Consider the following 16428-nt stretch of genomic DNA (forward strand, 5'->3'; position numbering starts at 1 on the left):
GCCAAGGTGACTAAGGGGGCAGTTGAAATCGGCGAGGGGGCACATTTTTGGGGGAGGTTCTTGCATTGGAATTATATTGAATGGTGCTTATATCACGTTATACCACAATAAACATAACGTTCAAATGCAGAGACTCCAAGATCATTGAGTGCTTTTGAAGTGACAGGTTGGCGTGAAATCTGTAACCTATCACTGCTGCACCGTATCCTAAACAATATCATAACTGTCATCGATAAAAGACAATACTGTGCAGCCGTCTTCATCAACCTGGCCAAGGCTTTCGACTCTGTCAATCACCGTATTCTCATTGGCAAACTCAATAGCCTTAGTTTCTCAAATGACTGCCTCGCCTGGTTCACCAACTACTTCTCAGATAGAGTTCAGCGTGTCAAATCGGAGAGCTTGTTGTCCGGACCTCTGGCAGACACACTCATCTGCCACAGGGTTCAATCCTCGGGTGTTCAATGCTCGTTTCTCTGTATATATCAATGATGTTGCTCTTGCTGCGGGTGATTCTTTGATCCATCTCTACGCAGACGACACCATTCTGTATACATCTGGCCCTTCTCTGGACACTGTTTTAACAAACCTCCAAACGAGCTTCAACTTCATACAACACTCCTTCTGTGGCCTCCAAGTGCTCTTAAATGCTAGTAAAACTAAATGCATGCTCTTCAACCGATCGTTGCCCCCGCCCGCCCGTCTAGCATCACTACTCTGGACGGTTCTGACTTAGAATATGTGGACAACTACAAATACCTAGGTGTCTGGCTAGACTGTAAACTCTCCTTACAGACTCACATTAAGCATCTCCAAACCAAAGGTAATGACACGTTCGTCGTATTCATAATGAGCAGACCAAGGCGCAGTGTGAGTACAGTTCCACATATTTATTAAAGTGAACCTTCAAAAAACAACAAATAATAAATGAAAGTGCAGTTCGTAGAGCACAAAGCACTAAACCAAAGCAAAACAATATCCCACAAACGCAGGTGAGAAAAGGACCACACTAAATATGATCCCCAATTAGAGGCAACGATCATCAGCTACCTCCAATTGGGAACCATACTCACACCAACATAGAAATTCAAGCCTAGAACACCCCTTAGTCACGCTCTGATCTATTGCACCATAGAGAACCCCAAGGACTCTCTATGGTCAGAGCGTGACAGGTAAATCTAATATCGGCTTTCTATTTCGCAACAAATTCTCCTTCACTCATGCTGCCAAACATACCCTCGTAAAACTGACGATCCAACCAATCCTTGACTTCGGCGATGTAATTTACAAAATAGCCTCTAACACTCTACTCAGCAAACTGGATGCAGTCTATCACAGTGCCATCTGTTTTGTCACCAAAGCCCCATATACTACCCACCACTGCGACCTGTATGCACTCGTCGGCTGGTCCTCGCTCAATATTTGTCGCCAAACCCACTGGCTCCAGGTCATCTAGAAGTCTTTGCTAGGTAAAGCTCCGCCTTATCTCAGCTCACTGGTCACCATAGCAACACCCACCCGTAGCACGCACTCCAGCAGGTATATTTCATTGGTTATCCCCAAAGCCAGCACCTCGTTTGGCCACCTTTCCTTCCAGTTCTCTGCTGCCAATGACTGGAATGAATTGCAAAAATCACTGAAGTTGGAGACTTATAATTCCCTCACTATAAGTGTCAGCTGTCAGAGTAGCTTACCGATCGCTGCAGCTGTACACAGCCCATCTGTAAATAGCCCATCCAACCAACTACCTATCTCATCCCCATATTTGTTTTGGTTTTTCAGCTTTTTAGCCCACCAGTATTTCTACTTGCACATCCTCATCTGCACATATATCACTCCAGTGTAAATTGCTAAATTGTAATTACTTCTCCACTATTGGTCTATTTATTGCCTTACCTCCTTACTACATTTGCACACACTGTACATAGATTTTTCTATTGTGTTATTGACAGTATGTTTGTTTATCCCATGTGTAACTCTGTTGTTTTCTGTCGCACCACTTTGCTTTATCTTGGCCAGGTCACAGTTGTAAATGAGAACTTGTTCTCAACTGGCCTACTTGGTTAAATAAAGGTGAAATAAAAAAATAAATAAAACATTTTAAAATCAGCACAATGGACAGCGCCCATTTTGGTAATGAATTTAGGCTACAAGATAGATAGGCTATTTGTAATGGGTGAATTACCCTATGTGAATGCGGCAGTACAGACCGCTGTCTCACCAAAATAATACAAACTCAATTCTGAAAGTAATAGCCTAGCTATTTATGCATGCAAACAAAAATACTGAATAGCAGTTTGGCTTAGAATACCGACACAACTGTGAATGCAAACGAATTAATGAGAACAGAGATACCAAATAGTAGGCCAGGTTAACAACATATCAGATCGATTAAGGCATGACACAATCTACACTGTACAAAACATTAGGAACACCTGCTCTTTCCATGACAGACTGACCAGGTGAATCCAGGTGAAAGCTATGATCCCTTATTGATGTCACTTGTTAAATCCACTTCAATCAATGTAGATGAAAGGGAGGAGACCGGTTGAAGAGATTACTTGTTGGTTATTACTGCATTGTCGGAACTAGAAGCACAAACATTTCGCTACACTCGCAGTAACATCTGCTAACAATGTGTATGTGACAAATAAAATTTGATTTGATTTGATTTGAAATAAGGACACTTAAGCCTTGAGACAATTGAGACATGGATTGTGTATGTGTGCCATTCAGAGGGTGAATGGGCAAGACAAATTATTTGTGTCTTTGAATGGGGTATGGTAGTAGGTGCCAGGCGCACCGGTTTGAGTGTCAAGAACTGCAACACTGTTGGGTTTTTCACGCTCAACAGTTTCCTTTGTGAATCAAGAATGGTCCACCACCCAAAGGACATCCAGCAAACTTGACACAACTGTGGGAAGCATTGGAGTCAACATTGGCCAGCATCCCTGTGGAACGCTTTCGACACCATGGCCTGACAAATTGAGGCTGTTCTGATGGCAAATGGTGGGATACAACTCAATATTAGGAAGGTGTTCCTAATGTTCTGTATACTCCGTGGATCTTTTGGCTAGTTACATTTACAGTAAAAAAAAACGCATTAAACAAAGGATGAATGGTTTCACCTTTTTCACATGTAGAAAGTCGTCTCTCTCTATTTTTTTACCTTTATTTAACATGGCAAGTCAGTTAAGAACAAATTCTTATTTTCAATGACGGCCTAGGAACAGTGGGTTAACTGCCTGTTCAGGGGCAGAACGACAGATTTGTACCTTGTCAGCTCGGGGATTTGAACTTTCGGTTACTAGTCCAACACTCTAACCACTAGGCTACCCTGCCACCTCTGGGTCAAGGGCACACAAGGCCTCCACCAGTTGTCTGTTGTGTTTCCTGAATCATTCTGACATTTCACCAATGACAGCATCCAACGCGCTGAAGTACTTTACACTCTGTTCTCCTCCGTCCTGATGGCCTACTGTCCACCACCAGATTTGTACTTTCATAAAGTGGTCGTGTGCTTGGAGCCGGTGGTGAGTCTGTGCCACTAGTACTGCACTCTGCACAAACGGCTCCTAACTCACTGTTACCCCTCAGCTTCTCAGTGTTCTCCAACGCACTGCGGACCACTTTGACTCCACTGTCAAGACCTGTTGCTTTTGCCTAAGTGATTTGATTGGAGGATGGAGAAGACTGAGGATTCTGTGCACCACGGTGGCTGTAAACTTAAAGCCGTCTCCACCTTCAGCAGCCCTGTAGCCTCGAGCCTTACTTCTGTGTTGTACAAACGTGTGCATTCGATATCAGAGGAACTTCACAATGCTGTCACTACTTTTAACAACCACTGACACAGTAGCCAGGTGTCCGGTCCACCTCTGATCCAGTAGCCTTTTTTACGCTTTCTCCAGTGTAAAGGGCAACCACTGTTGATGTCTTTAAGAACTTGTAGAGTGAGTGACAGATATTAAAGTCTTCCAGTGTATATTACATATTGCAGGCAGAGGCGTATCACGTTATCCACTTAGCCTACCACAGATGAGAAATGTTTTTATGACTAGTCACAACTAACTGCCCCAGTGGCTTACCATATCCCCACTACACACACTGCGGTGTACTCTGTTCGTTGTCCTGACTCAGTGCAGCGGAGATACAGATTTTACACCAACCTGTCACTCAATCATTTGAAAATGTTTGCAATTTTTATATAGGGACATAAAACTAAGACTGAGGTGGCTAAGCCCCGTCCTCCCCCCTCGTGGGGCCCGGGGTTCCATGGAACAGAAAAGGTGATTATTTATTTAGCCAGCAGTCTAGTTGTTGAAAAAATCCTCCTGCTTTTCTCACAGAGTATCGCTCCCCGCTATGCTCCCTCCATCAGACTAATGAAGGGGAGAAGAATGAGATAACAAGAGAGCGTTAATTAATTAGCACCAATTTTCCTTTTGTCTCCTGTTAGTCTCCATTGTGCCTGCTGATCTCTGGGTGCTGTGTGTAGTGTGTCAGCTACCCTAATAGAAAAAAAGTATAAGCAGTGGATAGCTACGGTGTTCACGGCTGTCAAGGGGGTGTGTGTGTGTGTGTGTGTGTGTATGACAAGACAGAGACAAGTGTCATAATTTCCCCCTGGGCTGGGATTTTAAACTAATGGCCCAAACATGATCATGCTTTTAAACACTGTACACTATTCCATCTATCGTCTGTAACTCTACAACTCTCACTACTATACGTGTTTAGTCAGTGAATTAATACCCTGTCATCTGAACATTAACATGAGAGAGACAGAGAGAGAGAGAGAGAGAGAGAGAGAGAGAGAGAGAGACAGAGAGAGAGACAGAGAGAGAGAGAGACAAAGAGACAGAGAGACAGAGAGAGGGACAGAGACAAAGAGACAGAGAGAGACAGAGAGAGAGAGAGACAGAGACAGAGAGACAAAGAGACAGAGACAAAGAGACAGAGACACAGAGAGAGACAGAGACACAGAGACAGAGAGAGAGAGAGAGAGAGACAGAGAGAGAGACAGAGGAGCAACAGATCAATAGACACCCCACCCAGACCAGCGAGACACTCTCCCAGACCTGCGGGACCACCCCCTGAACCTACACATAGAGGACCCACGCCAAGAGGACTTACATCCAGACCACAGCACCCCCAGACACATCCACACCCCCACCCCAACCAATCAACACCCCGCCATGTCAACCATGCCCACACCCCATTTAGGCCCCCTCAGATCAGACCTATGCCCCTCCTGCCCACCCCATGCACCCCACCCCCGCAAAGAGGGCATCAACATGGAAGTCACACATAAGCCCAGGTAGTGAGCGGGCAAACAGGCCCAATCCCCACTCTTACGCCAGCCCAAGCCAATGACATGTACCAGGCTCTGCTCACACTTACTGGCCTGAGGCCAAACCACACGACCAACAACATTGGACACTTTATGGAACACAAAGCCTTCACTTTATCATCCTGGAATATCCAAGGCCTGAGGTCATCTGCCTTTGGCCTAAAGAGCAGGAACCCGGACAAAGAAATTGATAATACAGACATTGTCATCCTGCAAGAAACCTGCTATAGAGGAGACGGACCCACTGGTTGCCCTCTAGGCTACAGAGAGTTGGTAGTCCCATCCACCAAACTACCATGTGTGAAACAGGGAAGGGACTTAGGGGGTATGCTAATTTGATACAGAGCAGACCTTACTCAATTAATCAAAACAGGGATATTTTACATTTGGCTAGAAATTCTAAAGGAAATGATCTTAACAGAGAAAAAAGTATTCCTGTGTGCTAACTATATTCCCCCCACTTTAATGAAGACAGCTTCTCCATCCTGGAGGGGGAAGTCAATCATTTCCAGGCCCAGGGACATGTACTAGTCTGTTGTGACCTAAATGACAGAACCGGACAAGAACCTGACACCCTCAGCACACAGGGGGACAAACACCTGCCTGGAGGTGACAGCATTCCCTCCCCCATATGCCCCCCTAGGCACAACTATGACAACATAACCAACAAAAACAGGTCACAACTCCTTCAGCTCTGTCGCACGCTGGGTATGTACATAGTCAATGGTAGGCTTCGAGGGGACTCCTATGGTAGGTACACCTATAGCTCATCTCTTGGCAGTTGTAGACTACTTTATCACTGACCTCAACCCAGAGTCTCTCAGAGCGTTCACAGTCAGCCCACTGACACCCCTATCAGACCACAGCAAAATCACAGTCTCCTTGAACAGAGCAATACTCAATCATGAGGCACCAAAGCCAAAGGAACTGAGTAACATTAAGAAATGCTGTAGATGGAAGGAATGCAGTTTGGAAACCTACCAAAAAACAATTAGGCAACAACAAATTCAATCCCTTTTAGACAATTTCCTGGGTAAAACGTTCCACTGTAATAGTGAAGGTGTAAACTTGGCAGTAGAACATCTTAACAGTAAATTTGACCTCTCAGCTTCCCTATCAAATATCAAAAGTTCAGAAAGAAAACAGAAGAAAATGAACAACAATGACAAATGGTTTGATGAAGAATGCAAAAATCTAAGAAAGTTTGTGTTTGTGTTCACAAACACAAACAAACCCCACAGAGCCCCAGGACAGCAGCACAATTAGACCCAACCAATTAACAAAAAACAGAGCAAACTAGAATGCTATTTGGCCCTAAACAGAGAGTACACAGTGGCAGAATACCTGACCACTGTGACTGACCCAAACTTAAGGAAAGAATTGACTATGTACATGATCCTGGACAACACCCTGTCGTTCTCAACTAACATCAAGGCGGTGGCCCGTTCCTGTAGGTTCATGCTCTACAACATCCGCAGAGTACGACCCTGCCTCACACAGGAAGCGGCGCAGGTCCTAATCCAGGCACTTGTCATCTCCCGTCTGGATTACTGCAACTCGCTGTTGGCTGGGCTCCCTGCCTGTGCCATTAAACCCTACAACTCATCCAGAACGCCGCAGCCCGTCTGGTGTTCAACCTTCCCAAGTTCTCTCACGTCACCCCGCTCCTCCGCTCTCTCCACTGGCTTCCAGTCGAAGCTCGCATCCGCTACAAGACCATGGTGCTTGCCTACGGAGCTGTGAGGGGAACGGCACCGCAGTACCTCCAGGCTCTGATCAGGCCCTACACCCAAACAAGGGCACTGCGTTCATCCACCTCTGGCCTGCACGCCTCCCTACCACTGAGGAAGTACAGTTCCCGCTCAGCCCAGTCAAAACTGTTCGCTGCTCTGGCCCCCCAATGGTGGAACAAACTCCCTCACGACGCCAGGACAGCGGAGTCAATCACCACCTTCCGGAGACACCTGAAACCCCACCTCTTCAAGGAATACCTAGGATAGGATAAAGTAATCCTTCTCACCCCCCCCCTTAAATTATTTAGATGCACTATTGTAAAGTGGCTGTTCCACTGGATGTCAGAAGGTGAATTCACCAATTTGTAAGTTGCTCTGGATAAGAGCGTCTGCTAAATGACTTAAATGTAAATGTAAATGTACAGACTTAGTGAGCATAGCCTTGCTATTGAGAAAGGCCGCCGTAGACAGACATTACTCTCAAGAGAAGACAGGCTATGTGCTCACTGCCCACAAAATGAGGTGGAAACTGAGCTGCACTTCCTAACCTCCTGCCCAATGCATGACCATATTAGAGAGACATATTTCCCTCAGATTACACAGATCCACAAAGAATTCTACTAGGTGAAATTCCACAGTGTGCCATCACAGCAGCAAGATTTGTGACCTGTTGCCACAAGAAAAGGGCAACCAGTGAAGAACAAACACCATTGTAAATACAACCCATATTTATGCTCATATTTTACGCTTAACCATTTGTACATTGTTACAACACTGTATATATTCATAATATGACATTTGTAATGTCTTTATTGTTTTGAAACTTCTGTATGTGTAATGTTTACTGTTACATTTTATTGTTTAATTCACTTTTGTATATTATCTACCTCACTTGCTTTGGGAATGTTAACACGTTTCCCATGCCAATAAAGCCCCTTGAATTAGAGAGAGAGAGAGAGAGAGAGAGAGAGAGAGAGAGAGAGAGAGAGAGAGAGAGAGAGAGATACGTATGTATGTATGTATGTATGTATGTATGTATGTATGTATGTATGTATGTATGTATGTATGTATGTATGTATGTATGTATGTATGTATGTATGTATGTATGTATGACTCAGGTGGAATCATCATTTGGCATAAGCAGGACTAAGCACTGAATGAAATGAAAAAAGGTACCACTCACATTTGGCTAAAACTTAACAAAGGCACAATCTATTGTGACTGTCACTTGGGACTAGGTGTGTGTGCAGGAATCAGACGCAGAGAGAGAGAGAGTAATGGAGTAAAGTGCTTTACTATTGCACACCAAACTGATAAGCCCAACACAATACAGGGCGCAGGACACTATACCAGACAACCCAAAACCACAGGGTGTCCAGTATAGAAAATAATACACCACGACCTAATATGTACACACGTAACAAAAGACAATCCCGCCCAAAACAAGGGCGGGTCAAACTACTACATATAGGGATGCTAATTAAACCAAAATACACACAGGTGAAACTAATAAGACAAAACCAACAGACAAATGAAAAAGGGATCGGTAGCGGCTAGTAGGACGGTGACGACGACCGCCGAGCACCGCCCTAACAGGCAGGGGAGCCAACTTCGGAGGAAGTCGTGACAGTGACTTATGCTCCTCCCTCAGATTCACCATATTATGATGATCAGTTTTTTGACAATCTCCAGACAGAAATCATTACATTTCAGGCACAGGGTAAAGTGCTTCTTTGTGGAGATTTCAATGCAAGAACAGGTTCTGAGCCTGACTACACTGATGCGGGAGGTAACCACCACATATTTGGACACCCCTCCTTATACAGTAGCCCTATTATAAATAATAGAAACAGTCCTGACCAAATACTGAACAAAAATGGGAAGGAGTGAGTACATCTCTGTCGAGCCTTAGGCCTGTACATGCTTAATGGTAGAATCAGAGGGGACTCTTTAGGTCAGTTTACTTACTGCTCAGCTCTTGGGACAAGTGTAGTCGATTATGCCATCACTGACATTGACCCCTCCTCCATTAGTGCATTCACTGTCAGACCACAGACACCCTTGTCAGATCACAGTCAGATCAACGTGTTTCCAATGGTAACAGTCAATAGTAGAAATGTATATGTCAAACGAAAAACATAAGCAGCAAAACAACCCAGAGCTACGATATGAATACTTTGAAACAGTATAAACAAACACTGAAATGCAAGAAATTGAATTATACCAACAAGACACTTGATGAAATTGAAAACGCAATTGACCAAAACCAGTTCTGGGACATGTGGAACAATTTAATCACAACAAAGCCACAAGAATTAGCCATACAAGATGTAGGAATTTGGAAAACTTATTTTGATAATCTGAACAAAAACCTCCCACAAGAAGACTTATAACATAACCAATTAGAAATTAAAGAAAAATTTAACATCAGTCATTAAAAACAACCAAAATCCTTTAGATTACCCAATAACCCAACAAGAACTAAAGCTCAAATCTATTAAATCAAAGAAGGCTTGTGGTCTAGAAACATCAGAAATGAAATGCTGAAAAACAGCACACCTGAGTTTCAAAATGCTGTGCTTAAATTGTTCAAAATTGTTTTAACTTCTGGCTACTTCCCTGATGTCTGGAACCAGGGGCTCATCTCCCCTATCCTCAAAAGTGGAGACAAATTGGACCCCAATAATTACAGGGGAATTTGCATAAACAGTAACTTGGGAAAGGTTTCTGTAGCATTTTGAATTCAACAATTCAAACCTTTCTTCAAGAAAAAAAACTTAATAAGTAAATGTCAAATTCGCTTTCTCCCTAACCATCTCACTACTGACCATATATACACCCTACACACACTAATTAATAAACACCATCTCACTACTGACCATATATACACCTTACACACACTAATTAATAAACACCATCTCACTACTGACCATATATATACACCTAATTTAAACACCATCTCACTACACTAATTAATAAACACCATCTCACTACTGACCATATATACACCTTACGCACACTAATTAATAAACACCATCTCACTACTGACCATATATACATTAATATTCTAGAGCAATATTGACATAATTGGGCCCTGGCAGAGAGAGCTAGAGTTAGTTAGAGGGAGACAGTTAGAGAAGGGTAGAGTTTTGTCATCTATGAAAAATAGAAGACATCCTGTCAGAAGGCGTCCATATTCATAACCTCATCATTGCTGCATCAGAGCCAGGGAGGAGTCAGGGAGGAGGAGGGAGAGAGGAATGCACCCCTTAAAACTTACACATATTACGCACACACACACATGGTTTATAGATGCAAATACAGGCGCACAAGTAAACATGCCACACAAACATATGCTTACACATGTGTAAACACTCTCCCTTGCAAAAGGAATCATCTAGTCCTCACACACAAACAGAATCATGTCCATGTCTGCATGTATAGCTGTATACATAAAGAGATGGAAAGGGAATGTACTTCTCATCACAAGCAGGAGATGATTTATATTCCTCCCTCCTTACCTCCCATCCTCCCGTCCTCCCCCTTTACTCTATGGAAAGGCCTTTAGTTATAAGCATGTCATGCAAAGTAACTACAGACAGACTTGACTGATTCTCCCCAGGACGGACCTACCTAGCCCACCACTCTTAGCTCCTCCCCCAGGATTGTGTTTCCCCTCCCCCGACAGACACACTCTATCCATCCCTCAGCACACTTTTCCATCTGGAGGAGAATGTCTCTCCCTGCTGTTTATCTTTAGATTGTATTTTCTCTTCCTGAATCCCTCCATCCATCTCCTGAAATCCCATCTTCATGACAAACAATAAAACACACTCACTCACTCCATCACCCTAAATACTTCCCTAACTCCCCTGGTTGATGCTGCCAGAGAGAGAGATGGAGGGAAAGAGGGACAGAGTGACAGAGAGAGAGAGTGACAGAGAGAGAGTGAGAGAGAGAGAGAGAGAGAGAGAGAGAGGTGGTATGTGGGGAAGAAATGGAAACCAGAAGAGCTTTTTTGCGGACTTATTTTACATTCCAGAGTTGTGCTTGTGTGTGTGTACGTGTGTGTGTGGTAGTGCGTGTGTGCATGTGTCCGTCTGTGCAATGATTGCACGCTGACTGCATTAACTTGATTGTCACCATCTCTGTGATATATTCAGATGAACCCTGCTCACGCACACACAATCACTTTCCAATTAAAAGATCTTGTCAGGGTCATATTTGATGAGGAGGAAACTAGCAGACAGCTTATGAATAAATTCATACTGAACACATTGGGTCTCTTTCGGATAATGACAGGCCGTATTTCTCAGAATATCTGTGTTCACTTTTATATCACATGTAAGAGGGCAGAGATAATTAAAAATCCACCAATGGCGATGCAGAATGCAAACAATCCAACACACAATAGAACCAGTTGTACTGCTACATTTTTCAAGACATGAGGGTGCAGTGACATACCCGATGGGTTGGACGATATTTCTCTCCTCAATCATCTTTAAAAAAGGTATACTTAAAAACTGGACATCCACCAATCATCCAGGTGTTAATACTATGGAAAAGTCAAATGCTTTATTATATAAATGTTGAAAGTGCGTGGGCGACGGAAACATAAGAAAATGGTGCAGTTTGGGGCCATGTGGCGGAGTGTGACACGGGCATTTGGGTCTGGGCAGGTTGATGTAGTTGATGGAGATGTGGTGTGTATTACTGGGTCTGGGCAGGTTGATGTAGTTGATGGAGATGGGGGTGTGTAGTAGTGGGTCTGGGCAGGTTGATGTAGTTGATGGAGATGGGGTGTGTATTACTGGGTCTGGGCAGGTTGATGTAGTTGATGGAGATGTATTACTGGGTCTGGGGGTGTGTAGTAGTGGGTCTGGGCAGGTTGATGTAGTTGATGGAGATGGGGTGTGTATTACTGGGTCTGGGCAGGTTGATGTAGTTGATGGAGATGGGGGTGTGTATTAGTGGGTCTGGGCAGGTTGATGTAGTTGATGGAGATGGGGTGTGTATTACTGGGTCTGGGCAGGTTGATGTAGTTGATGGAGATGGGGGTGATGTATGATAGATGGGGGGTCTGGGCAGGTTGATGTAGTTGATGGAGATGGGGTGTGTATTACTGGGTCTGGGCAGGTTGATGTAGTTGATGGAGATGGGGTGTGTATTACTGGGTCTGGGCAGGTTGATGTAGTTGATGGAGATGGGGGTGTATAGTAGTGGGTCTGGGCAGGTTGATGTAGTTGATGGAGATGGGGTGTGTATTACTGGGTCTGTTGATGGAGATGGGATGTAGTTGATGGAGATGGGCAGTAGTAGTGGGTCTGGGCAGGTTGATGTAGTTGATGGAGATGGGGTGTGTATTACTGGGTCTGGGCAGGTTGATGGTTGATGAGTTGATGGGAGATGTAGTTGATGGAGATGGGGGTGTATAGTAGTGGGTCTGGGCAGGTTGATGTAGTTGATGGAGAGGTTGATGTAGTGGGTTGATGAAGTTGATGGAGATGGGGGTGTATAGTAGTGGGTCTGGGCAGGTTGATGTAGTTGATGGAGATGGGGTGTGTATTAGTGGGTATGGGCAGGTTGATGTAGTTGATGGAGATGGGGTGTGTATAGTAGTGGGTCTGGGCAGGTTGATGTAGTTGATGGAGATGGGGTGTGTATTAGTGGGTATGGGCAGGTTGATGTAGTTGATGGAGATGGGGGTGTGTAGTAGTGGGTCTGGGCAGGTTGATGTAGCTGATGGAGATGGGGGTGTTTATTAGTGGGTCTGGGCAGGTTGATGTAGTTGATGGAGATGGGGTGTGAATTACTGGGTCTGGGCAGGTTGATGTAGTTGATGTTTGTATGTGTTATAAAAGATCATCCTTTCCTTAATGAAATACCTCATGAGCTGAGGACTTCACTTGAAGTACAGTTACAACACTTCATGACACTGCCTCTTTGTGCTGCCAAAATACCTGCAGGATATCAATAGTTTTGATTTTCACTTCATTGAGAGTTATATCAGTGGTGAACACACACACACACACACACACACACACACAAAAGAGAGAGAGCTGGTTAGTGATATAAGGCGTTGTCAAACCAAACAAGAACAAACGTCATAACACCAGCGCTTATTTCACTGGACCAAGATGCTACGCTGTGACTAAAGGGTGTGTGTACTGTCTGTAGCTGGGATGTGTGTATGGACCCCAATGATAAGCTGCGACTAAAGGGTGTTTACTGTCTGTAACTGGGATGTGTGTATAGACCCCGATGATACGCTGTCACTAAAGGGTGTGTGTACTGTCTGTAGCTGGGATGTGTGTATGGACCCCAATGATAAGCTGTCACTAAAGGGTGTGTGTACTGTCTGTAACTGGGTTGTGTGTATGGACCCCAATGATACGCTGTCACTAAAGGGTGTGTGTACTGTCTGTAACTGGGGTGTGATGGTGTGTACAACTGAAAAGCTTCTCTATTTTGCAGTTTCAAAAACTCACATGGACTAAGACACTAACTGACTGACAGACAGACAGACAGGCAGGCAGGCAGACAGACAGACAGACAGACAGACAGGCAGACAGACAGACAGACAGGCAGGCAGACAGGCAGACAGGCAGGCAGGCAGACAGGCAGGCAGACAGGCAGGCAGACAGGTTTAGGGTTGAGGTTAGGGACTCACCGCTCTTCTCTGTTTTGTGGCTGTGTGGTTTGACCAGTTCCAGATCAGGCAGACACGGACACGGTCCTCCACACTTCAGAGCGATGTTCTTCCCTGACTTACACTCCTGGAACTCCAGCGTACACTACAAAACACATAGAGAATCATGGGTAGCGGAGTCTTTCTTCAGAGAGGCAGATGAGGCAGGCAAGACTCGCGTGAGGCACCACTGGACATTCAGCTCTGATGAACAGATGTAGCCATTAAGAAGTCATGTAATCACACACGCATAAGCATACACACACACTCACACAGATGCTGCTGGTTCTCTTCCTCTTGGTTCGCCTTGTGTATTAGAGAGAAGCAATTTCAAGGACAGCCCCCAATACAACTGCACACAACAGATTACAGTAATCAGGTAATGAACAAATTAAAGTCGTTTTTAAACGCAAAATAACAAACATCAAATGGATTTGAAAGATGGTTTTCTTGTCAAACCAAAGAATAATCACATTTTAAGTAAAATTTGACTAGAATTTGCCTCTGAGGGCCTGGAGAGATGCAAGTGTCTCACACTGTCACGTTCTGACCCTAGTTCTTGTGTTATTTCTTTGTTTTAGTTGGTCAGGACGTGAGTTGGGTGGGTATTCTATGTTTTGTGTTTCAAGGTTGGATATCTTGTTTGGCCTGATATGGTTCTCATTCAGAGGCAGGTGTTAGTCATTTTCTCTGATTGGGAACCATATTTAGGTAGTTTGTTTTCTGCTGGGGTTTGTGGGTGGTTATTTTCAGTCTTTGTGTGTCTGCACCAGATAGAACTGTTTCGGTTGTCACTTTGTTGTTTTGTGTTTTTGAAGTGTTCAGGTTTTCATTAAAAAGATGAACAGTAACCACGCTGCGCTTTGGTCCTCTCTATCTCCAGACGACAACCGTTAACTTCTTGCAACTAGGTGGCGCTATTAAAATATTTGGATGAAAAACGTTCCCGTTTTAAACAAGATATTTTGTCACGAAAAGATGCTCGACTATGCATATAATTGACAGCTTTGGAAAAAAAACACTCTGACGTTTCCAAAACTGCAAAGATATTGTCTGTGAGTGCAACAGAACTGTTGTTACAGACGAAAGCCAGATAAACATCCAATCAGGAAGTGCCGCATTTTTTGAAACCGCCTCATGCCAATGACTCCTTATATGGCTGTGAATGAGCTACGAATGAGCTTACGTTTTCCACGCATTCCCCAAGGTGTCTTTAGCATTGTGACATCTTTTTAGGCATTTCCATTGAAGAATGGCTGTAAGGGACCATATATAGCATGTGGTCACATGGTGTCTCCCGCAGAAAATCTTGCGTAAAATACTGAGGTAGCCATTTTTCCAATCGCTTCTTATGAGAAACCAATTGTCTCGACAGCCAAGCAGCCAAGCATGATGAAGAAACGGGAGCTTTTTCGCCTACAAAAATCATATTTTTGGAAAAAAGGAACATTTGCTATCTAACTGGGAGTCTCCTGAGTGAAAGCATCCGAAGTTCTTCAAAGGTAAATTATTTTATTTGGTTGCTTTTCTTATTTTCATGAAAATTTTGCTTGCTGCCAGCAGAGCCTAGCATAGCATTATGCCATGATAAACTTACACAAATGCTTGTCTAGTGTTGGCTGTAACGCATATTTTGAAAATCTGAGATGACAGTGTTGTTAACAAAAGGCTAAGCTTGTGTTTGAATATATTTTATTCATTTAATTTGCGATTTTCATGAATAGGAAAAGTTTCTAGTGGTATTTACTAATGCATTTGAGGCTATGATTATGCTCCTGGATACGGGTTTGCTAGTCGCAAAAGGTTAAAGAACCACCCACCAAAAAAGGACCAAGCAGAGTGGTAACAGGCAGCGGCAGCAGGAGCAGCGCAAGAAGGATGAATGGACATGGGAGGACGAGTTGGACGGCAAAGGACCCTGGGCAGAGCCAGGGGAATATCGCCGCCCCAAAGCAGAGCTGGAGGCAGCAAAAGCAGAGAGGCGGCATTATGAGGAGCAAGCATGGCAGAGCGGCTGGAAGCCCGAGAGGCAGCCCCAAAAATGTATTGGGTGGGACACACAGGAGTGTGGCGAAGCCAGGTAGGAAACCTGCGCCAACTTCCTGTGCTTACCGGAGTGAGAGAGTGGCCGGGCAGGCACCGGGTTATACGGTGGAGCACGCAGTTTCTCCAGTGCGTGTGCATAGCCCGGTGCGGTACATTCCAGCTCCTCGTATCGGCCGGGCTAGAGTGGGCATCGAGCCAGGTGCCATGAAGCCGGCTTTACGCATCTGGTCTCCAGTGCGTCTCATCGGGCTGGCGTACATGGCACCAGCCTTACGCATGGTGTCCCAGGTTCGCCAGCCCAGTGCGGCCTATTCCACCTCACCGCAATGGTCGGGCTACGGGGGGCATTCAACCAGGTAAGGTTGGGCAGGCTCGATGCTCAAGAGCTCCAGTGTGCCTGCACGGTCCGGTCTATCCAGTGCCACCTCCACGCACCAGCCCTCCGGTGGCAGCCCCCCGCACCAGGCTTCCTATGCGTCTCCAGAGCCCAGTACTCCCTGTTCCTGCTCCTTGCACTCGCCCTGAGATGCGTGTCCTCGGACCAGTACCACCAGTGCCGTCATCACGCACCAGGCCTACAGTGCGCCTCATATGTCCTGAGCCGCCAGAGTCTC

General features: G+C 44.8%; 1 protein-coding gene across 1 annotated transcript in view; it reads right to left on the minus strand.

Moving 5' to 3' along the window:
• LOC135545785 (testican-1-like) overlaps positions 1-16428 on the minus strand; it is a 397903-nt gene that overhangs the window by 52940 nt on the left and 328535 nt on the right. The window contains exon 7 of the mRNA XM_064973666.1: positions 13751-13874. Within this exon, the coding sequence (XP_064829738.1) occupies positions 13751-13874 (124 nt within the window). The remainder of the gene's footprint in view (positions 1-13750; positions 13875-16428) is intronic.

Source organism: Oncorhynchus masou, chromosome 9 (assembly GCF_036934945.1).
Source record: "Oncorhynchus masou masou isolate Uvic2021 chromosome 9, UVic_Omas_1.1, whole genome shotgun sequence".
NCBI classification, from domain to species: Eukaryota; Metazoa; Chordata; class Actinopteri; order Salmoniformes; family Salmonidae; genus Oncorhynchus; species Oncorhynchus masou.